Source organism: Oncorhynchus gorbuscha, linkage group LG11 (assembly GCF_021184085.1).
Source record: "Oncorhynchus gorbuscha isolate QuinsamMale2020 ecotype Even-year linkage group LG11, OgorEven_v1.0, whole genome shotgun sequence".
Classification (NCBI taxonomy): domain Eukaryota; kingdom Metazoa; phylum Chordata; class Actinopteri; order Salmoniformes; family Salmonidae; genus Oncorhynchus; species Oncorhynchus gorbuscha.
The window spans coordinates 80,960,261-80,983,208 of NC_060183.1; the positions used below are offsets into that span (position 1 = coordinate 80,960,261).

Genomic DNA, 22,948 nt, shown 5'->3' on the forward strand with positions numbered 1-22,948 from the left:
CATAGATCTCAGGGCCCATAGAGATGAGGACCCATAGAGCTCAGGACCCATAGAGCTCAGGGCCCATAGAGCTCAGGGCCCATAGAGCTCAGGACCCATAGAGCTCAGGATCCATAGAGCTCAGGACCCATAGAGCTCATGGCCCATAGAGCTCAGGGCCCATAGAGCTCAGGACCCATAGAGCTCAGAGCCCATAGAGCTCAGGGCCCATAGAGCTCAGGGCCCATAGAGCTCAGGGCCCAGAGATGTCAGGACCCATAGAGCTCAGGGCCCATAGAGCTCAGGACCCATAGAGCTCAGGACCCATAGAGCTCATGGCCCATAGAGCTCAGGGCCCATAGAGCTCAGGACCCATAGAGCTCAGAGCCCATAGAGCTCAGAGCCCATAGAGCTCAGGGCCCATAGAGCTCAGGACCCATAGAGCTCAGGACCCACAGAGCTCGGAGCCCATAGAGCTCAGGGCCCATAGAGCTCAGTACCCATAGAGCTCAGGGCCCATAGAGCTCAGGACCCATAGAGCTCAGGACCCATAGAGCTCAGGACCCATAGAGCTCAAGGCCCATAGAGCTCAGGGCCCATAGAGCTCAGGACCCATAGAGCTCAGGGCCCATAGAGCTCAGGGCCCATAGAACTCTGGTCAAAAATACTGCACTCCATAGGAAATAGGATGCTATTGGCCATGAGCAGAAGAAAAAAAAGGTGGCTCTGGATAAGAGCGTCTGCTACATGACTAAAATGTAAACAAATGTACATTTGGGAGTCACGCTGTCTGTGTGTCTGTCAGATTCATTACATATACAACAGGTAAATAACCAACAGTACTCCTCACATACTTGTCTTAGTAGTTAAGGCCAAACGTGTTTTCCACTTTAGTCATCCCATAGTTTCTGATGATCTCTCACATCTTTCCTCTCAAAGAACGACGTTGATGGGAACTGAGAAATGTAAAAAAAAAAAAAAAAAAATTAAACATGCAGCAGACTTTTTAAGGTAATAGCCCCTGGTCAGCGCCTTACTTGGCCAGTGTTCTACTGTTCTGTTCGCTGCTATTTTAGAGCAGGATTGTCCTGGTTGGTGCAGAATTCTTGGCATTTAGAAGGAAAACCCCTGGCAAACAGGGATGAAAAATGGCATGCCAGGGTTGGATGTGATTGGAAAGAGGGGTAGAAGCTCACACACTCCAACAGTCTTGTTTGTGTGTCTGTGTGTGTGTGTGTCTGTGTGTGTGTGTGTCTGTGTGTGTGTGTGTGTGTGTGTGTGTGTGTGTGTGTGTGTGTGTGTGTGTGTGTGTGTGTGTGTGTGTGTGTGTGTGTGTGTGTGTGTCTGTGTCTGTGTCTGTGTCTGTGTGTGTGTGTGTGTGTGTGTGTGTGTGTGTGTGTGTGTGTGTGTGTGTGTGTGTGTGTGTGTGTGTGTGTCTCTGCGTGTGCGTGTGTGTATCTGTGTGTGTCTGTGTGTGTGTATGTCTGTGTGTGTCTGTGTCTCTGCGTGTGCGTGTGTGTGTGTGTGTGTGTGTGTGTGTGTGTGTGTGTGTGTGTGTGTGTGTGTGTGTGTGTGTGTGTGTGTGTGTGTGTGTGTGTGTGTGTGTGTGTGTGTGTGTGTGTGTGTGTGTGTGTGTGTGTGTGCGCGTGTGTGTGCGTGTGTGCGTGTGTGTGCGTGTGTGTGCATGTGCGTGTGTTCTGTGTTTATTTCTTTCCAGGTCCATGGACAAGCAGCGTTTAAAGCGCCCTGTCTCAGCCTCCCAGTCCCAGTATGTACCCACCCACTACCTGCTGAATCCGGGTCCTTCCCAAAGCAACACCCCTGTGATGAGGAGAGAGAGGCAGAGGAACCCCGACCGCCAGCGGGCCCTTAGTGCCTCCGGCCTGGCTGCCTCTGTAGGTCTACCCTGCCCCTTCTCCTCCCCAGGCACCAGCCCCAACACTAGCCTTGACTGGCAGGTATGTCTGTCTGTCTGTCTGTCTGTCTGTCTGTCTGTCTGTCTGTCTGTCTGTCTGTCTGTCTGTCTGTCTGTCTGTCTGTCTGTCTGTCTGTCTGTCTGTCTGTCTGGCTGGCTGGCTGTCTGGCTGTCTGGCTGTCTGGCTGGCTGAATGTCCCATGATGCATTTTGTATCTACGTTTTTGTGTTGCCTTTATATAACCAGGTAAGTAATTGAGAATCTCTTTGACAGTAATACCCTGGGCAAGATAAGAGCTTGGCTTGTGATGTATTCTATGACAGGAAGGCCTGTGTTGTTACCAGACATATTTCATAAATTCATTCAGGTCAGCGAGAGGTTAAGCCAGGGAAACCTGGATGCCATCGCCTTCCCCTGCCTGTTGCAGGTTGACGCTCCCAGAGCCGTGTCCCCAGAGACCAGGTGGAGCCCCACAGCACATCAGGGCCAGAACCAAGATCTGCAGACCAGGACCAGACTGGGCTCATCAGACACCAGCACCTCAGAGGAGACCCTGAAAGACTTCCCCATGCCAAAGAACATCCTACCCCTGGACATACCTGAGCCCTCTCTAACTCCACCTCCTCCTAAAACCTCTCCCAGACCACACCCCCCGCTCTCCCTCCGCATCTCAGAGTCCAACCTGCAGGAGACCCCGCCCTTACACATAGCCTCGCCCACACAGGTAGTCCCTCCAATAGTCTCCTTACAGGACTATGACGAGGTGTTCCTCCAGGAGCTGGCCCCTCCCTCCCCTCCTCCTCCCCCGCTCCCCATCAGGGAGACGGACATCACAGAGGACTTCCCTCCTCCTCCTCCTCTCCTCCTCCTCGCCTCCTCCTCCTCACCCCCAGACAAAGAGGAGCATCGTCCTGAGCTACAGCACTTCAACAGGTACAACATGCTGTCATCGCTACACGTTACTACTGCACAATATAACAAAGGTTTTTGTTCCACTATTCTAATGTGCATAGACAAAGAGACACTGACAAGATCAACATAACACCTGATGTAATGTTGAAATGTTTGATCTTTTAGAAAATGGACCCCTCGTCATTACTGCCATGTGTACTGTCTGTTTCTATCCATGCAGCTGTGAGTTCCTGGAGGCTGTGTGTCCAGATAGAAGACCATCTATCTCCTCCCTTTCCCCTCAGACAGTCCACCTCTCTATCCCCCAGCCTGAGACTCCGACCCACCAGACCCCCATCGACCCCAGCAGCAGTATCCCAGATCCCCAGCAGGGGCCTAGCGGTAAGGAAAGCCTGGGGTTAGAGTACCATCTCCTGGCCAGGAGGGAGAGGTCTGCTGGGGAGCTGAAGGTGGAAGCCCTGGTCAGACAGCTGGTGTCCCGGGGGGATAAGACCCTGAGCCCGATGCTGGACACCTGGCTCGGGGGCGGACGGACCAGCACCATGGACCTGATGGAAGAGATCTTCCCCGCTGGGGGAGGGGGGTTGCCGTGGCAACGCCGTAGGAGCAGCACCTGGCTGGAGGACAGGTGAGAGGGGGAGGAGACAAGGGCAGAGGGGGACGGGAGGCTAGGGGAGGAGGAGAGAGGTGGGGTGAGGTCTGGTTATCAAGAGGGACTAAGGGTGTGTGTGTGTGTGTGTGTGTGTGTGTGTGTGTGTGTGTGTGTGTGTGTGTGTGTGTGTGTGTGTGTGTGTGTGTGTGCGTGCGTGCGTGCGTGCGTGCGTGCGTGCGTGCGTGCGTGCGTGCGTGCGTGTGTGTGCGCACTTGGTGTGTGTGTGTGTGTGTTTTATTCCTGTTATGTAACTTAATGATAGGCTAGAAGACTATATGATCAGGGTTCATCAACAACAGGTACTGTATGCTATAACAGAGGGCCTTTGTTGAGTCTGTTACATTATGGCTCAGTTTATTGCTTGGCGTCACAATATAACTCTTAGGTTTCAGAATAGATCATTAGTGTAAATTGTGGAATTAGATTACATACAGTAAGAGCAGCTAAGTAAGCAAGCTTCCTTTAGGAACTGTGCTTTGTGTTGTTACGTGATGTGAGGCTTAATGATTATACTATTCAAAACTTTAAAAAAACGAAGTTTTAAGTGAGTATAGGCATTGGTCTGAAAAAATAAAGGAAATTCACATGAGCACCACCAAGGTTTTTCAGCACACAGCTTTGACCTACTACAGTAGTTACTTTTGTTGGTCTATTATACTTCAAACTATGTGTTGGCTGTTTGCTCAGGATTCAAACCATCTCAAACAGTCTCATTCATGCTCATAGAGGAGGTGCTTCCACAATAATTTGATTTATACCACATACGAGAAAAAGTATTGGATTCTTCACAAAATATTAAAAAAATTGTGGAATGTTGTCCCACTCTTCAATGGCTGTGTGAAGTTGCTGGATATTGGCGGGAACTTGAACAAGTTGTCATACACGTCAATCCAGGGCATCCCAAACATGCTCAGTGGGGTGACATATCTGGTGATTATGCAGGCCATGGAAGAAGTTGGACATTTTCGGCTTCCAGGAATTGTGTCCAGTTCCTTGAGACATGGGGCCGTTCGTTATCATGCTGAAACATGAGGTGATGTCGGCAGATGAATGGCACGATAATTGGCCTCAGCATCTTGTCCCGGTATCCCTGAGCATTGAAATTGCCATCGATAAAATGCAATTGTGTTCGTTGTCCGTAGCTTATTCCTGCCCCATACCATAACCCCACCACCACTATGGGAAGCTCTGTTCACAACGTTGACATCAGTAAACTGCTCACCCACAAGACACCATACTCTCTGTCTGCCATCTGCCCGGTACAGTTGAAACCGGGATTCATCCGTGAAGAGCACACTTCTCCAGTGTGTCAGTGGTCATCGAAGGTGAGTATTTTCCCATTGAAGTCGGTTATGACGCCGAACTGCAGTCAGGTCAAGACCCTGGTGAGGACAACGAGCACGTAGAGGAGCTTTCCTGAGACGGTTTCTGTCAGTTTGTGCAGATATTCTTCAGTTGTGCAAACCCCTCAGTTTCATCAGCTGTCCGGGGTGGCTGGTCTCAAAGGTCCCGCAGATGAAGACGCCGGATGTGGAGGTCATGGGCTGGTGTGGTTACATGTGGTCTGTGGGTGTGAGGCCGATTGGACATACTTCAAAATTCTTTAAAACGATGTTGGAGGCGGCTTAAGGTAGAGAAATGAACATTCAATTATCTGGCAACAGCTCTGGTGGACATTCCTGCAGTCAGCATGCCAGTTGTACGCTCCCTCAAAACTTGAGACATCTGTGGCATTGTGTTGTGTGACAAAACTGCACATTTTGGAGTGGCCTTTTATTGTCCTCAGCACAAGTTGCACCTGTGTAATGATGCTGTTTAATGAGCTTATTGATATACCACACCAGTCAGGTGGATGGATTATCTTTGCAAAGGAGAAATGCTCACTAACAGGGATGTAAACAAATTTGGTTAAACAGCCATCTACTGATTAGTTGGTTAAACAGCCCTCAACTGATTAGTTGGTTAAACAGCCCTCTACTGATTAGTTGGTTAAACAGCCCTCTACTGATTAGTTGGTTAAACAGCCCTCTACTGATTAGTTGGTTAAACAGCCCTCTACTGATTAGTTGGTTAAACAGCCCTCTACTGATTAGTTGGTTAAACAGCCCTCTACTGATTAGTTGGTTAAACAGCCCTCTACTGATTAGTTGGTTAAACAGCCCTCTACTGATTAGTTGGTTAAACAGCCCTCTACTGATTAGTTGGTTAAACAGCCCTCTACTGATTAGTTGGTTAAACAGCCCTCTACTGATTAGTTGGTTAAACAGCCCTCTACTGATTAGTTGGTTAAACAGCCCTCTACTGATTAGTTGGTTAAACAGCCCTCTACTGATTAGTTGGTTAAACAGTGGCAGCACTGCCCTCTACTGATTAGTTGGTTAAACAGCCCTCTACTGATTAGTTGGTTAAACAGTGGCAGCACTGCCCTCTACTGATTAGTTGGTTAAACAGCCCTCTACTGATTAGTTGGTTAAACAGCCCTCTACTGATTAGTTGGTTAAACAGTGGCAGCACTGCCCTCTACTGATTAGTTGGTTAAACAGCCCTCTACTGATTAGTTGGTTAAACAGCCCTCTACTGATTAGTTGGTTAAACAGCCCTCTACTGATTAGTTGGTTAAACAGCCCTCTACTGATTAGTTGGTTAAACAGCCCTCTACTGATTAGTTGGTTAAACAGCCCTCTACTGATTAGTTGGTTAAACAGCCCTCTACTGATTAGTTGGTTAAACAGCCCTCTACTGATTAGTTGGTTAAACAGCCCTCTACTGATTAGTTGGTTAAGCAGCCCTCTACTGATTAGTTGGTTAAACAGCCCTCTACTGATTAGTTGGTTAAACAGTGGCAGCACGGCCCTCTACTGATTAGTTGGTTAAACAGTAGCAGCACTGCCCTCTACTGATTAGTTGGTTAAACAGCCCTCTACTGATTAGTTGGTTAAACAGCCCTCTACTGATTAGTTGGTTAAACAGCCCTCTACTGATTAGTTGGTTAAACAGCCCTCTACTGATTAGTTGGTTAAACAGTAGCAGCACTGCCCTCTACTGATTAGTTGGTTAAACAGCCCTCTACTGATTAGTTGGTTAAACAGCCCTCTACTGATTAGTTGGTTAAACAGCCCTCTACTGATTAGTTGGTTAAACAGCCCTCTACTGATTAGTTGGTTAAACAGCCCTCTACTGATTAGTTGGTTAAACAGCCCTCTACTGATTAGTTGGTTAAACAGCCCTCTACTGATTAGTTGGTTAAACAGCCCTCTACTGATTAGTTGGTTAAACAGCCCTCTACTGATTAGTTGGTTAAACAGCCCTCTACTGATTAGTTGGTTAAACAGTGGCAGCACTGCCCTCTACTGATTAGTTGGTTAAACAGTGGCAGCACTGCCCTCTACTGATTAGTTGGTTAAACTGTGGCAGCACTGCCCTCTACTGATTAGTTGGTTAAACAGTGGCAGCACTGCCCTCTACTGATTAGTTGGTTAAACAGTGGCAGCACTGCCCTCTACTGATTAGTTGGTTAAACAGTGGCAGCACTGCCCTCTACTGATTAGTTGGTTAAACAGTGGCAGCACTGCCCTCTACTGATTAGTTGGTTAAACAGTGGCAGCACTGCCCTCTACTGATTAGTTGGTTAAACAGTGGCAGCACTGCCCTCTACTGATTAGTTGGTTAAACAGTGGCAGCACTGCCCTCTACTGATTAGTTGGTTAAACAGTGGCAGCACTGCCCTCTACTGATTAGTTGGTTAAACTGTGGCAGCACTGCCCTCTACTGATTAGTTGGTTAAACAGTGGCAGCACTGCCCTCTACTGACATGGTTTAATATTGAAGGTCAAAGAACAAAATGTCTTTCCTTTTTCCTGTTGAAAAGAAGTCTCAGATCCTATACTATAATGTATTAAATACAATACTACTATTATTTGACCAGAAAGGCAATTATTGTTTACAAAAAAAACATATGCACAATGATATTCTTGACATTCTCAGTTGGGTTTTAGGATAATGAGGAAGACATGTTGTGTACTTGTATCAAAAACGTGTTTCAATATTACATGTATTCTATCAAAGTAGGTTCAGGGGACAGTTATTTTAGATTCCGAGGTGTGTCACAGTTCCAACCGTTCTATAGTTCCAACCGCTCTATAGTTCCAACCGCTCTATAGTTCCAACCATTCTATAGTTCCAACCGTTCTATAGTTCCAACCGTTCTATAGTTCCAAACGTTCTATAGTTCCAACCGTTCTATAGTTCCAACCGTTCTATTGTTCCAACCGTTCTATAGTTTCAAACGTTCTATAGTTCCAACCGTTCTATAGTTCCAACCGTTCTATAGTTCCAACCGTTCTATAGTTCCAACCGTTCTATAGTTTCAACCGTTCTATTGTTCCAACCGTTCTATAGTTCCAACCGTTCTATAGTTCCAACCGTTCTATAGTTCCAACCGTTCTATTCTCCGAGGAGGATCAGGTTGATTAAGTGTGACCCGGTTCTACGCTGGAATGTTGTCCTTTCTCAACATTCTATTCTGCCTGTCCTGTAAAATAGGCCAGTCATGAAGCCAAACCAGTCAGAGCTTATTCCTTATAGCAGGGGTGTGTGTGTGTGTGTGTGTGTGTGTGTGTGTGTGTGTGTGTGTGTGTGTGTGTGTGTGTGTGTGTGTGTGTGTGTGTGTGTGTGTGTGTGTGTGTGTGTGTGTGTGTGTGTGTGTGCCTGCGTGCGTGCGTGTACATGTACGCGCTTGAGTGAGTTTCAACCGAATAACACACACACCTCAAATACCACAATAATTGTTTTGGCATCTCACACACTATTCAACAGACTAGTGCTTCCTGGTTGTTGAGTAGTGCATGCTGCTTGTGGTGTACTGCTTGCACCTTACTGCGTCCTGTTTGTTGCTTACAGCGTACTGCATGTTGCTTACTGCATGGTGCTTACTGCATGTTGCTTACTGCTTACTGCTTGTTGCTTACTGCATGGTGCTTACTGCATGTTGCTTACTGCATGGTGCTTGTTGCTTACTGCTTGTTGCTTACTGCATGGTGCTTACTGCATGTTGCTTACTGCATACTGCTTGTTGCTTACTGCATGGTGCTTACTGCATGTTGCTTACTGCATACTGCTTGTTGCTTACTGCATGTTGCATGTTGCTGATTGATTACTGCATACTGCTTGTTGCGTACTGCATGTTGTGTACTGCATGTTGCGCACTGCATGTTGCGTACTGCATGTTGCTTACTGCTTGTTGTGTAATGCTTGTTGCTGATTGATTATTGCGTATTGCATGTTGTGTACTGCATGTTGTGTACTGCATGTTGTGTACTGCTTGTTGTGTACTGCTTGTTGTGTACTGCTTGTTGTGTACTGCTTGTTGCGTACTGCTTGTTGTGTACTGCTTGTTGTGTACTGCTTGTTGCGTACTGCTTGTTGCTTGTTGCGTACTGCTTGTTGTGTACTGCTTGTTGCTTGTTGTGTACTGCTTGTTGCGTACTGCTTGGACTCTTGTTGCGTACTGCTTGTTGTGTACTGCTTGTTGCGTACTGCATGTTGTGTACTGCTTGTTGCGTACTGCATGCTGTTTATTGCGTACTGTTTATTGCGTACTGTTTATTGCGTACTGCATGTTGTTTATTGCGTACTGTTTATTGCGTACTGTTTATTGCGTACTGTTTATCGCGTACTGCATGTTGCATACTGCATGTTGCGTACTGCATGTTGCGTACTGCATGTTGCGTACTGCATGTTGCGTACTGCTTGTTGTGTACTGCTTGTTGCTGATTGATTATTGCGTATTGCATGTTGTGTACTGCATGTTGTGTACTGCTTGTTGTGTGCTGCATGTTGTGTACTGCTTGTTGTGTGCTGCTTGTTGGTTGTTGCATACTGCTGGTGTCTTACTGCGTGTTGCTTGTTGCTTACGGCTTGTTGCTTTTTGATTACTGAATACTGCTTGTTGCTGGTTGATTACTGCATACTGCTTGTTGCTGGTTGATTACTGCATACTGCTTGTTGCTGGTTGATTACTGCGTACTGTATGTTGTGTACTGCTTGTTGCGTGCTGCTTGTTGCTGGTTGATTACTGCATACTGCTTGTCGCATGTTGTTTATTGCGTACTGCTTGTTGCGTACTGCTTGTTGCGTACTGCTTGTTGCGTACTGCTTGTTGCATACTGCATGTTGCGTACTGCTTGTTGCGTACTGCTTGTTGCGTACTGCTTGTTGCGTACTGCTTGTTGTTAATAGCGTACTGTTTATTGCGTACTGCATGTTGTTTATTGCGTACTATTTATTGCGTACTGCTTGTTGCGTACTGCTTGTTGCGTACTGCTTGTTGCTTATTGTCTACTGCTTGTAAGTGTACTGCTTGTTGCGTACTGCTTGTTGCGTACTGCTTGTTGCTTATTGTCTACTGCTTGTAAGTGTACTGCTTGTTGCTTATTGTCTACTGCTTGTAAGTGTACTGCTTGTTGCGTACTGCTTGTTGCGTACTGCTTGTTGCTTATTGTCTACTGCTTGTAAGTGTACTGCTTGTTGCGTACTGCTTGTTGCTTATTGTCTACTGCTTGTAAGTGTACTGCTTGTTGCATACTGCTTGTTGCTTATTGTCTACTGCTTGTAAGTGTACTGTGTGTTGTGTACTGCATGTTGTGTACTGCGTGTTACTTACTTCTTACTGTTTCCTGCTTTATTCTGCAGTATATGTCAGTTTCAGTCGGGAGTTTCAGGGTCTAATGTCTCAGTGTATTCCAGTGGTAGTAATGTTAACTATTACTCACATTGTTGTCTCTTTCCTTGTAGAAGTCAAGATGGCGTCTGTTCTACAGGACCTAGTCTGCTGCAGAAAACAGAGGAGGGAAGAGGAATAGATCTGGATGAGGAAGAAGCAGACCTCAATCAGAAAAAGGTCTGAACTTTAATACCTTACATTCATCTTTAAATTAACGGACTGATATAACATCAATCTCAATTAAAAGGAAAATTGAAGACAAAAAAATGCCCATCCAACCGATGGTCCTCATGATTAGATCATTCAGGAGATGTACATATCTCTGGGTAAAGAGGAGAGGTAGATCATTCAGGAGATGTACATATCTCTGGGTAAAGAGGAGAGGTAGATCATTCAGGAGATGTACATATCTCTGGGTAAAGAGGAGAGGTAGATCATTCAGGAGATGTACATATCTCTGGGTAAAGAGGAGAGGTAGATCATTCAGGAGATGTACATATCTCTGGGTAAAGAGGAGAGGTAGATCATTCAGGAGATGTACATATCTCTGGGTAAAGAGGAGAGGTAGATCATTCAGGAGATGTACATATCTCTGGGTAAAGAGGAGAGGTAGATCATTCAGGAGATGTACATATCTCTAGGTAAAGAGGAGAGGTAGATCATTCAGGAGATGTACATATCTCTGGGTAAAGAGGAGAGGTAGATCATTCAGATGTACATATCTCTGGGTAAAGAGGAGAGGTAGATCATTCAGGAGATGTACATATCTCTGGGTAAAGAGGAGAGGTAGATCATTCAGGAGATGTACATATCTCTGGGTAAAGAGGAGAGGTAGATCATTCAGGAGATGTACATATCTCTGGGTAAAGAGGAGAGGTAGATCATTCAGGAGATGTACATATCTCTGGGTAAAGAGGAGAGGTAGATCATTCAGGAGATGTACATATCTCTGGGTAAAGAGGAGAGGTAGATCATTCAGGAGATGTACATATCTCTGGGTAAAGAGGAGAGGTAGATCATTCAGGAGATGTACATATCTCTGGGTAAAGAGGAGAGGTAGATCATTCAGGAGATGTACATATCTCTGGGTAAAGAGGAGAGGTAGATCATTCAGGAGATGTACATATCTCTGGGTAAAGAGGAGAGGTAGATCATTCAGGAGATGTACATATCTCTGGGTAAAGAGGAGAGGTAGATCATTCAGGAGATGTACATATCTCTGGGTAAAGAGGAGAGGTAGATCATTCAGGAGATGTACATATCTCTGGGTAAAGAGGAGAGGTAGATCATTCAGGAGATGTACATATCTCTGGGTAAAGAGGAGAGGTAGATCATTCAGGAGATGTACATATCTCTGGGTAAAGAGGAGAGGTAGATCATTCAGGAGATGTACATATCTCTGGGTAAAGAGGAGAGGTAGATCATTCAGGAGATGTACATATCTCTGGGTAAAGAGGAGAGGTAGATCATTCAGGAGATGTACATATCTCTGGGTAAAGAGGAGAGGTAGATCATTCAGGAGATGTACATATCTCTGGGTAAAGAGGAGAGGTAGATCATTCAGGAGATGTACATATCTCTGGGTAAAGAGGAGAGGTAGATCATTCAGGAGATGTACATATCTCTGGGTAAAGAGGAGAGGTAGATCATTCAGGAGATGTACATATCTCTGGGTAAAGAGGAGAGGTAGATCATTCAGGAGATGTACATATCTCTGGGTAAAGAGGAGAGGTAGATCATTCAGGAGATGTACATATCTCTGGGTAAAGAGGAGAGGTAGATCATTCAGGAGATGTACATATCTCTGGGTAAAGAGGAGAGGTAGATCATTCAGGAGATGTACATATCTCTGGGTAAAGAGGAGAGGTAGATCATTCAGGAGATGTACATATCTCTGGGTAAAGAGGTATCTCTCATACATATGCATTGTCGGTTCCAACTTCTCCTCTCCTCCCACCCACTAGGTGGAGCTACTCCAGGCTCTGACCCTTAGCGTTGCCTCACTCCGAGAGGAGAGAGAGGTTCTGGGTGAGGAGCATAGGAGGTTCCGGGCCCTAGGGGGCCACATGGAGAGCCTGGTCCAGGAGCGCTGTAAGCCCAACGAGAAGGAGAAGTACAGGATGTTCATCGGGGACCTGGATAAGATAGTCAACTTGTTGATGTCTCTGTGTGGCCGGCTGGCCCGGGTCCATAACGCTCTCTACGACCTGGACAGAGAGGAGGAGACAGAGGACAGCGCAGAGGAGAGGGTGAGATGTTAAACAACTACAACACGGGGCACACTCTTTTCAGCTACGACCGGAAGTAATATTCTGTAGCAGGTTAGGAGAGCATTTTCCCTTATCCTTTTCCTAACCTTAACCAAATTCTCCTAACCTGCTACGAAAAAGTCACTGGCTGTATTGAGATGCTGTGTACAGAGTGTTTCTCTCTCTGCAGCACAGAGCAGGAAATGAAACTAAGCCGAAACACTGCAAGTTACCTTCATAACATCTCAGGAGTCTTTGTTTCAGTCCCATCTATCAGCCTGAGGCTGGCTCCTTTGTTTCAGTCCCATCTATCAGCCTGAGGCTGGCTCCTTTGTTTCAGTCCCATCTATCAGCCTGAGGCTTGGCTCCTTTGTTTCAGTCCCATCTATCAGCCTGAGGCTGGCTCCTTTGTTTCAGTCCCATCTATCAGCCTGAGGCTGGCTCCTTTGTTTCAGTCCCATCTATCAGCCTGAGGCTGGCTCCTTTGTTTCAGTCCTATCTATCAGCCTGAGGCTGGCTCCTTTGTTTCAGTCCTATCTATCAGCCTGAGGCTGGCTCCTTTGTTTCAGTCCCATCTATCAGCCTGAGGCTTGGCTCCTTTGTTTCAGTCCCATCTATCAGCCTGAGGCTGGCTCCTTTGTTTCAGTCCCATCTATCAGCCTGAGGCTGGCTCCTTTGTTTCAGTCCCATCTATCAGCCTGAGGCTGGCTCCTTTGTTTCAGTCCCATCTATCAGCCTGAGGCTGGCTCCTTTGTTTCAGTCCTATCTATCAGCCTGAGGCTGGCTCCTTTGTTTCAGTCCCATCTATCAGCCTGAGGCTGGCTCCTTTGTTTCAGTCCCATCTATCAGCCTGAGGCTGGCTCCTTTGTTTCAGTCCCATCTATCAGCCTGAGGCTGGCTCCTTTGTTTCAGTCCCATCTATCAGCCTGAGGCTGGCTCCTTTGTTTCAGTCCCATCTATCAGCCTGAGGCTTGGCTCCTTTGTTTCAGTCCCATCTATCAGCCTGAGGCTTGGCTCCTTTGTTTCAGTCCCATCTATCAGCCTGAGGCTGGCTCCTTTGTTTCAGTCCTATCTATCAGCCTGAGGCTGGCTCCTTTGTTTCAGTCCCATCTATCAGCCTGAGGCTGGCTCCTTTGTTTCAGTCCCATCTATCAGCCTGAGGCTGGCTCCTTTGTTTCAGTCCCATCTATCAGCCTGAGGCTGGCTCCTTTGTTTCAGTCCCATCTATCAGCCTGAGGCTGGCTCCTTTGTTTCAGTCCCATCTATCAGCCTGAGGCTGGCTCCTTTGTTTCAGTCCTATCTATCAGCCTGAGGCTGGCTCCTTTGTTTCAGTCCCATCTATCAGCCTGAGGCTGGCTCCTTTGTTTCAGTCCCATCTATCAGCCTGAGGCTGGCTCCTTTGTTTCAGTCCTATCTATCAGCCTGAGGCTGGCTCCTTTGTTTCAGTCCCATCTATCAGCCTGAGGCTGGCTCCTTTGTTTCAGTCCTATCTATCAGCCTGAGGCTGGCTCCTTTGTTTCAGTCCCATCTATCAGCCTGAGGCTGGCTCCTTTGCTTGGATGCTGAGTGTTAAGGATACGTGACATCATGGCCACTCTCGGATGGCCAGATGAATCGAACCCCCATAATGACGCTGTATGCAGCCGTGGTGGGGGTTCAAGCTAGGACTGTGTATACAGACTTCATTGAATAGTTTAATTATTTACATTTGTGTCCAGATTTCTATCACAATTTAAAATGTACTAATTTAGTGATCTATTGGAAACAATAATAATAACTATTTATATAATATACTGTAAGCAGCCATGCAGGGGTTCAAGTTTAATACAATTGTATTTAGTAATTTACAGCTTAATCTAAATGTATTTTGCAATTAACAGTTCCTAGGACTGTGTAAGGACAACATAGCACATGGCTACTTAGTTATGCATTGTATACATTTTAAGGGGTGTGTTCTTGGTCATTGTCCCGCCTCCCACTTATTGGCAAAACTCACCATTTAGCCCCCCCTTCTTTGACAGAGAAGATTGAGCAGGTTCTTTCAGGGTGCTTCCAGCTCAAAATAACCTCTTTCATGTCCTATTTATGTTCACAAGCGATTCTCTTTCAAGTCTGGTGATGCAGTACTGCTGCTGTCCACCAGATGGGGATCTATACACAGAGAACTGGGGTCAGAGGGCCAGAGGGCTGATAAACCCCACGAGGAAAACACCATGCCAGAAAGTAAAGAGTCTGTTGACAACAGATGAATTTGTCACGTTTGACATCAAAACATTTCTACAATTTAGAATAAATTACATACCATGTTCAAATACAACAAATATCATCATCCCAGACTGAGAAGACAAAAGTTGAAAGCAGACAACTGACAGACTCCAAAATGGAGGAAAGTGAAGCAGTTTTTATACATTACAGCAGCACAGAATAAAGTGGTAGTGAGAATAACATATAGTTGGTAACAAGTTATAGCTAAACACTCAGTCTCACAACGAAGTTGTTAAGTAATTTTTGTAATCAATGTACATAAATTCCAATGATCTTTATCTGTCTGAGACCCAGAGGTTGTGAAGTTCTGGTCTTAAATTAAACAGACAGAATTCCCAGCTCACAATTGATCAGATCCCAATCTATTTGCATGAGCTCTCAACCACTAGGGTAGCCTAGTGGTTAGAGTGTAGAGGCGGCAGGGTAGCCTAGTGGTTAGAGTGTAGAGGCGGCAGGGTAGCCTAGTGGTTAGAGTGGAGGGGCGGCAGGGTAGCCTAGTGGTTAGAGTGTAGAGGTGGCAGGGTAGCCTAGTGGTTAGAGTGTAGAGGCGGCAGGGTAGCCTAGTGGTTAGAGTGGAGGGGCGGCAGGGTAGCCTAGTGGTTAGAGTGGAGAGGTGGCAGGGTAGCCTAGTGGTTAGAGTGTAGAGGCGGCAGGGTAGCCTAGTGGTTAGAGTGGAGGGGCGGCAGGGTAGCCTAGTGGTTAGAGTGTAGAGGTGGCAGGGTAGCCTAGTGGTTAGAGTGGAGGGGCGGCAGGGTAGCCTAGTGGTTAGAGTGTAGAGGTGGCAGGGTAGCATAGTGGTTAGAGTGTAGAGGCGGCAGGGTAGCCTAGTGGTTAGAGTGTAGAGGTGGCAGGGTAGCCTAGTGGTTATAGTGTAGAGGCGGCAGGTAGCCTAGTGGTTAGAGTGTAGAGGTGGCAGGGTAGCCTAGTGGTTAGAGTGTAGAGGCGGCAGGGTAGCCTAGTGGTTAGAGTGTAGAGGTGGCAGGGTAGCCTAGTGGTTAGAGTGTAGAGGTGGCAGGGTAGCCTAGTGGTTAGAGTGTAGAGGCGGCAGGGTAGCCTAGTGGTTAGAGTGTTGAGGTGGCAGGGTTGCCTAGTGGTTAGAGTGTAGAGGCGGCAGGGTAGCCTAGTGGTTAGAGTGTAGAGGCGGCAGGGTAGCCTAGTGGTTAGAGTGTAGAGGTGGCAGGGTAGCCTAGTGGTTAGAGTGTAGAGGCGGCAGGGTAGTCTAGTGGTTAGAGTGTAGAGGTGGAAGGGTAGCCTAGTGGTTAGAGTGTAGAGGCGGCAGGGTAGCCTAGTGGTTAGAGTGTAGAGGCGGCAGAGTAGCCTAGTGGTTAGAGCGTTGGACTAGTAACCGGACGTTTGCAAGTTCAAACCCCCGAGCTGACAAGGTACAAATCTGTCGTTCTGCCCCTGAACAGGCAGTTAACCCTCTGATCCTAGACTGTCATTGAAAATAAGAATTTGTTCTTATTAACTGACTTGCCAAGTTAAATAAAGAATAAATAAATTATACCATCCTTACATACATACACACCGACATAGGGATTTTCTCATGAGTCTCACCATAGTTTATAACCACTCAGCTGACAGTTCCAGGCTCCCACAGATACTAGAGCTCTGTAGGGGCCTCTCCCTGTCCTCTCTTATCCCCACAGATACTAGAGCTCTGGAGGGGCCTCTCCCTGTCCCCTCTTATCTCCACAGATTTACATCCAGGTCTGTTCCAACACAGGTTAATGCCCCTCTCCGTTGTCCTTCTACCCCCACATACATTCCTCTCTTCCTAGGTACATGCCATATAACCCCTTCCTAATGAACAAACATTATTTAACACTACAAGAAAGACAGGGTAGAATTCTTGCCAGTTATAGTGCCGTAGTGTAGTGTAGTGTAACTATGTTGGAGGTGGCTTATGGTAGAGAAATGAACATTCTATTATCTGCCAACAGCTCTGGCGGACATTCCTGCAGTCAGCATGTAAATTGTATGCTCCCTCAAAACTTGAGACATCTGTGGTATTGTGTTGTGTGACTGAACTGCACATTTTAGCGTGGCCTTTTATTGTCCCCAGCACAAGGTGCACCTGCGTAATGATCATTAATCAGCTTCTTGATATGCCACACCTGTCAGGTGAATGGATTATCTTGGCAAAGGAGAAATGTTCACTAACAGGGATGGAAACAAATTTGTGCACAAAATTTGAGAGATATAAGCTTTTTGTGTGTATGGAACATTTCTGGGATCTTTTATTTCAGCTCATGAAACATGACACCAACATTTTACATGTTGCGTTTATATTTCTGTTCAGTATAGTATGAATCCTCCCCAGGATGTTTTTAATAATCTATATATCTCTGTTAACTCAGGAGTCCTTACAGCAGAAGCGCAGGCAGCTGTGTAGTCAGCACGAGGATGCCAGGGAGCTGAAGGAGAATCTGGATCGTCGGGAGCGTGTGGTTCTGGACATCCTGGGTGGGTACCTGACCGGGCCGCAGCTAAGAGACTACCAGCATTACGTCTGTATGAGACCTGCCTTCCTGATCCGACAGAGACACCTGGACGAGCTCATCAAGCAGGGGGACGAGCAGCTCGACAGGCTGATAGAGAGTATCTCTCCTGGGGACCACCAGGCCTTGCTCTGCTGCTCCTCCAACCCAGGGTTAGGCCCCAGGGGTCCCAGTCCTAACCTTGGTCCTACCCATACTGTCCGCTCCATCACTGTAACATCCCTGTGACTCCTGTAAAACCCCAAACATAACAGTCCTGGTCACTACCACGATACAGCAGCTGTGTCTCTGACGCAATGGGTGAAGACTACTACATACAACACATATGACTGACGAATGACGCCGCAAAACAACAGATGAAGAGGAGACGGAGACAACATCTCTCTTCCCACGTAGAGATGAACTGTAGAGAAAGGGACTTCATGTGAAAGGATGTCACCTGTCTATTCCCTTGTTTTGCGTACAGACAGACAAACTATGAGAAGTGACCGTGATGGATATGTTGTTGTGCCTCTTATCATATTTCTGCCTTCTTTGTTACTCCAGCTTCTTCACATATCTCTGTTGTGACTGCGCCACTCTTTGGTTGATTCAATACACGGTTCAAGTGCTTAGTGTAATTCATACGAACAGATTGACAGTTTTGAGTGTAACGGTAGTGGATGTACAACTGCCTGTCAAGACATTATATTCACAGTATATATACTGTGAATATATATATATATATATATATATATATATATATATATATATATATATATATATATATATATATATATATATATTCACAGTATATCAGTTGAAATATTACTACTGCCTTTACACATCACTATAGCTGAGAACTCTGTTTTGGCAGATTAACTACTGATTGGTCAGAATCACAGATCTAGAATGACTTGTATATCTCATTCTGTTCCTATTGGTCAGGAGGAACCAGACCTGAAATAGGCCTGTTTTCTTTAGCAACACAACAGCACACTCTGACACACATGAATATGTAGCCACAAAATCGAAGGCTTTTTTAATTGTATTTTTTTAACTTCAAATACTTATTATTTCAGACTCAAAAATGATCGCTAATGGAAAAAAAAGCTACCATGACACTGACAGCAAATGCAATAATTATTTATAGTATTTTATTATGTGGCTGTGCTTTTTAATATGTAGATGGAGAAAAAAAAACATGTTATATATATTTTTTCAACTGAAAAAATGATGGAATGAGGCAAGTTGACAGTGGACCTCTGGTCACATGGTCTTCCTCTGATACAAGGCGGTGTCCTTCATGATGACGAGGCTTCTAGGAAGTAATCAGATGTTACTCGGGAATGTTGTTGCCCAGTAAGTACATGCATACTGTGGGTGGAGCTATCTCATTGGGCCGTGGTATCACTTCGTAGGGATATCTGGGTAAAAAAAATAGAGAAGGTTGAAATATTGTAGGTTGGTACTGTCAGTTTATGCCTACTGTTTAAACATCGTCTGACGACTCCTGTGTGACTTGCTTGTTTCACTTCTCAAAAAAAAATTACTACGCCAATTGATATTGTTGTATCTTTTTGAGAGCACCTTTTAAACATTTACAGACTATCCTAATTTATCCTAATCAGGCACATATTCATGAATATACTGTATCAGGCACATATTCATAAATATCTATCACCACTGTTGTCCACATACATCTGAAGATGGCTGATATGTAAATGTTTGTCCCAGCTATCTCACTAATGCAGTGTCCTAGCTATCTCACTAATGCAGTGTCCCAGCTATCTCACTAATGCAGTGTCCCAGCTATCTCACTAATGCAGTGTCCTAGCTATCTCACTAATGCAGTGTCCTAGCTATCTCACTAATGCAGTGTCCTAGCTATCTCACTAATGCAGTGTCCTAGCTATCTCACTAATGCAGTGTCCTAGCTATCTCACTAATGCAGTGTCCCAGCTATCTCACTAATGCAGTGTCCTAGCTTCCTCACTAATGCAGTGTCCTAGCTGTAGTGTCCTAACATGTAGTGTCCTAGCTATCTCACTAATGTAGTGTCCTAGCTATCTCACTAATGCAGTGACCTAGCTATCTCACTAATGCAGTGACCTAGCTATCTCACTAATGCAGTGTCCTAGCTATCTCACTAATGCAGTGTCCTAGCTATCTCACTAATGCAGTGTCCTAGCTATCTCACTAATGCAGTGTCCTAGCTATCTCACTAATGCAGTGTCCTAGCTATCTCACTAATGCAGTGTCCTAGCTATCTCACTAATGCAGTGTCCTAGCTATCTCACTAATGCAGTGTCCTAGCTATCTCACTAATGTAGTGACCTAGCTATCTCACTAATGCAGTGACCTAGCTATCTCACTAATGCAGTGACCTAGCTATCTCACTAATGCAGTGTCCTAGCTATCTCACAATATTCATAAACAATAATGGTGCCATCCATATTTTTCTCCATAGCGTTTTCTGTGACATCACTGAACTAACAGATTTGACAGTTGCTGTAATCAAATTCCATGTGTTTATCTTGCTTTATGACACGTAGGGGAGGGAGGCCGATTAGAAAACAGATCCTCGTTTACAAAATAAATCTATTTTTAAAGAGCCTTTGTGACAATTGTACTTTGACTATCTATCTATTCTATAACGTCTCCACTCATCAGCCATATTGTATCTTAGAATATTATTATTATTATTATTATTGATGAGATTAGATCAACTTCTATAGCCTGGTCTCAGATCTGTTGTCTCGTTCCTTTAGCCTGGTCCCAGATCTGTTGTCTCGTCCTTTAGCCTGGTCTCAGATCTGTTGTCTCGTCCTTTAGCCTGGTCCCAGATCTGTTGTCTCCTATAGCCTGGTCTCAGATTTGTTGTCTCCTTCTATAGCCTGGTCCCAGATTTGTTGTCTCCTTCTATAGCCTGGTCCCAGATCTGGTGTCTCCTTCTATAGCCTGGTCCCAGATCTGGTGTCTCCTCCTATAGCCTGGTCCCAGATCTGTTGTCTCCCCTAAAGCCTGATCCCAGATCTGTTGTCTCCTATAGCCTGATCCCAGATCTGTTGTCTCCTCCTATAGCCTGGTCCCAGATCTGTTGTCTCCTCCTATAGCCTGGTCTCAGATCTGTTGTCTCCTCCTATAGCCTGGTCTCAGATCTGTTGTCTCCTCCTATAGCCTGGTCTCAGATCTGTTGTCTCCTCCTATAGCCTGGTCTCAGATCTGTTGTCTCCTCCTATAGCCTGGTCTCAGATCTGTTGTCTCCTCCTATAGCCTGGTCTCAGATCTGTTGTCTCCTCCTATAGCCTGGTCTCAGATCTGTTGTCTCCTCCTATAGCCTGGTCTCAGATCTGTTGTCTCCTTCTATAGCCTGGTCCCAGATCTGTTGTCTCCTATAGCCTGGTCCCAGATCTGTTGTCTCCTTCTATAGCCTGGTCTCAGATTTGTTGTCTCCTTCTATAGCCTGGTCCCAGATCTGTTGTCTCCTTCTATAGCCTGGTCCCAGATCTGGTGTCTCCTTCTATAGCCTGGTCCCAGATCTGGTGTCTCCTCCTATAGCCTGGTCTCAGATCTGTTGTCTCCTCCTATAGCCTGGTCCCAGATCTGTTGTCTCCTGTGGTAACAGTCTCAGCCTTCCACTGGTAATTATCTTCTGTACTACACAGCCTGTTGTTGAATTACAGGTTGAGAGAAAAAGTTTGAAATAGACATGTGCTTGTTTATCAGAAATGCTCACAACTACAGCAGTTAATATACAATGACATGCTTTTATTCATACAGAAAGATAAAGCTGTAGTCAGACAGGCAATATTACATAACTGAAATTCACCAGAGAAACGCAAGCTTGAATAACCTGCAAAACAAAGCACCCTCCCATACGCACTCTTCCAGGTGACAAGACCCAACATGTAGACATCTCCATGTGCACAAAACATACTGTGTCAAAGTTACGACTCACCTTCAGAGTACTACAGTTACACTTGGATAGCGCCCATGTGGCCTGCAAAAAAAACTATTTCGTTTTAAGTTGTATAAATCAACTTTAAAAGTTAAGAGTTAAAAGTTAGATAAAAGTTTAAAAGGAGGCCAGTCTCAATATAACCTCGCCGAACCTATTCTACCAATAAGGGGTTGCGTCCTAAAAATGTCCCTATTCCCTTTATAGTGCACTACTTTTGACCAGAGCCCACTTAGTTCTGGTCAAAAGTAGTGCACTATTTAGGGAATAGGGTGACATTTGGGACACAACGGAAGGTGTCGTCCTGGTAGCAGCATGATGGCAACACAAAGGACATGTTTTCCTCGACATGCCTCATCAAGTCCCACACAGTGGCCCGGCCCGGCAGCTCACACAGCACAGCCTTTCATAGACACCTGGTCTCCACCGTGATCCCACCACGCCATGGTAGACATCCAGAGCTCCAGTCTGGAGGGGCGAGGAAGGAGGGTCCCCTGATCTGAAGCCTCCCCCGGTCCCTCGCATACCTCCAGCCCTCCAGAGCCGTAGCTGGCACGTAGAATTGTTTATCATGTCTGTTTACATCCACTGTATGAATCCAGCACCTGAAGACATTTTTTCTTGCATCCAAAATGGCACTGTGTTCCCTATATAGTGGACTAGTTTTGACCAGAGCAGTGTGATACATAGGGAATATGCTGCTATTTCGATTAGAACCTCTGTTAACCTGCTCTCTTGCACCTTAATGTTCAACACAGGTGAACATTTCACTTGATTCAATAATATTAGTTTTGGAAACAAAACAAATAAAAACAAGATGTTAAAAAGGATCAAATGCCTCAGTTTTCATAGCAACATTAAATCATTTCTGGGTAACAATAAAGTAGCTTCATGTATTTTACTTGTTTTTTAAATCTGGTTTAAATGTATCTTTAACACGGCATTGTCTGAAAAGTATCTTTAAGTAAGCATTTCACTGTCAGTCTACATCTGTTTACGAAGCATGTGACAAATAACAGATTTGTAATAGATTTCCATTGAAAAGGGGAAAATGTTTTTCTCATGAAAGTATTTGGTAGGAGTGTCTGGGGGAGTGGTCTGAGTGGGGCGGGTCTGAGTGGGGCGGGTCTGAGTGGGGCGGGGGAAACTGAAACGAAGCTGTTATTGGCAGAGAGGTTTAGAACTCTTGATATTAACCAATTTAAAAACATGATGTCACCATGCACACCTGCTGATTAGAAGATCCTGGGTATATTGTATTTTCAACCAGCAACTATCAGGAAATAACACTGCTAAAATATAATAAAAATAAACACTTTTACAGAGTTAGTTTCATCAGCCGTTGTACAATATTATACAAAACACAGGGGGAAAAAAACTATTTTGACTGGGTCTTTAAGGAAATGGCTTTAGAGTGACATTAAATTAAAAGCAGGATTGTTTTAGTACCTCCGGACATGCTGCATCTGGAAACATGAGAGCACATGGAGAGAAAACAGTTTGTGTGATTCAACTTTTTGGTGTCAACATTAACAACAAGTCAATATAATAAAACAGCCGTGCTTTATAAACCTCAACCTTCGGGGATTTAAACTAGTGAACAGTTGGCATCATATTCAACCTGGTGCACGTGAGGATTCTTTTTCCTTTAGTCAGATGATGTAATATACATTGCTACTTTGACAGGCCTTTGAACAAACAAAAACCACATTCCAGCGTCACGTAACCACCTGAAACATGAAACTGCTGAAGCACCTAACTGTTGTTGGAGAGAAGACATTTTGAAAAAGGTTCTTCTCTGGTCATTAAAAAA

General features: G+C 45.3%; 1 protein-coding gene across 5 annotated transcripts in view; it reads left to right on the top strand.

Annotated features, from left to right (window-relative positions):
* The window catches only part of LOC123989543 (protein Shroom3-like), a 145,212-nt gene extending 127,288 nt beyond the window's left edge, over positions 1 to 17,924 (top strand). For 4 of the 5 annotated variants that reach the window (XM_046290626.1, XM_046290630.1, XM_046290628.1 and 1 more), the window contains 6 exons: positions 1,697 to 1,937; positions 2,263 to 2,828; positions 3,028 to 3,435; positions 10,252 to 10,357; positions 12,145 to 12,429; positions 17,055 to 17,924. In XM_046290626.1, the coding sequence (XP_046146582.1) occupies positions 1,697 to 1,937; positions 2,263 to 2,828; positions 3,028 to 3,435; positions 10,252 to 10,357; positions 12,145 to 12,429; positions 17,055 to 17,423 (1,975 nt within the window). In that variant the 3' untranslated portion in view covers positions 17,424 to 17,924. The remainder of the gene's footprint in view (positions 1 to 1,696; positions 1,938 to 2,262; positions 2,829 to 3,027; positions 3,436 to 10,251; positions 10,358 to 12,144; positions 12,430 to 17,054) is intronic. The other variant, XM_046290627.1, reaches the window with a different exon arrangement.
* Positions 17,925 to 22,948: the final 5,024 nt, after the last annotated feature.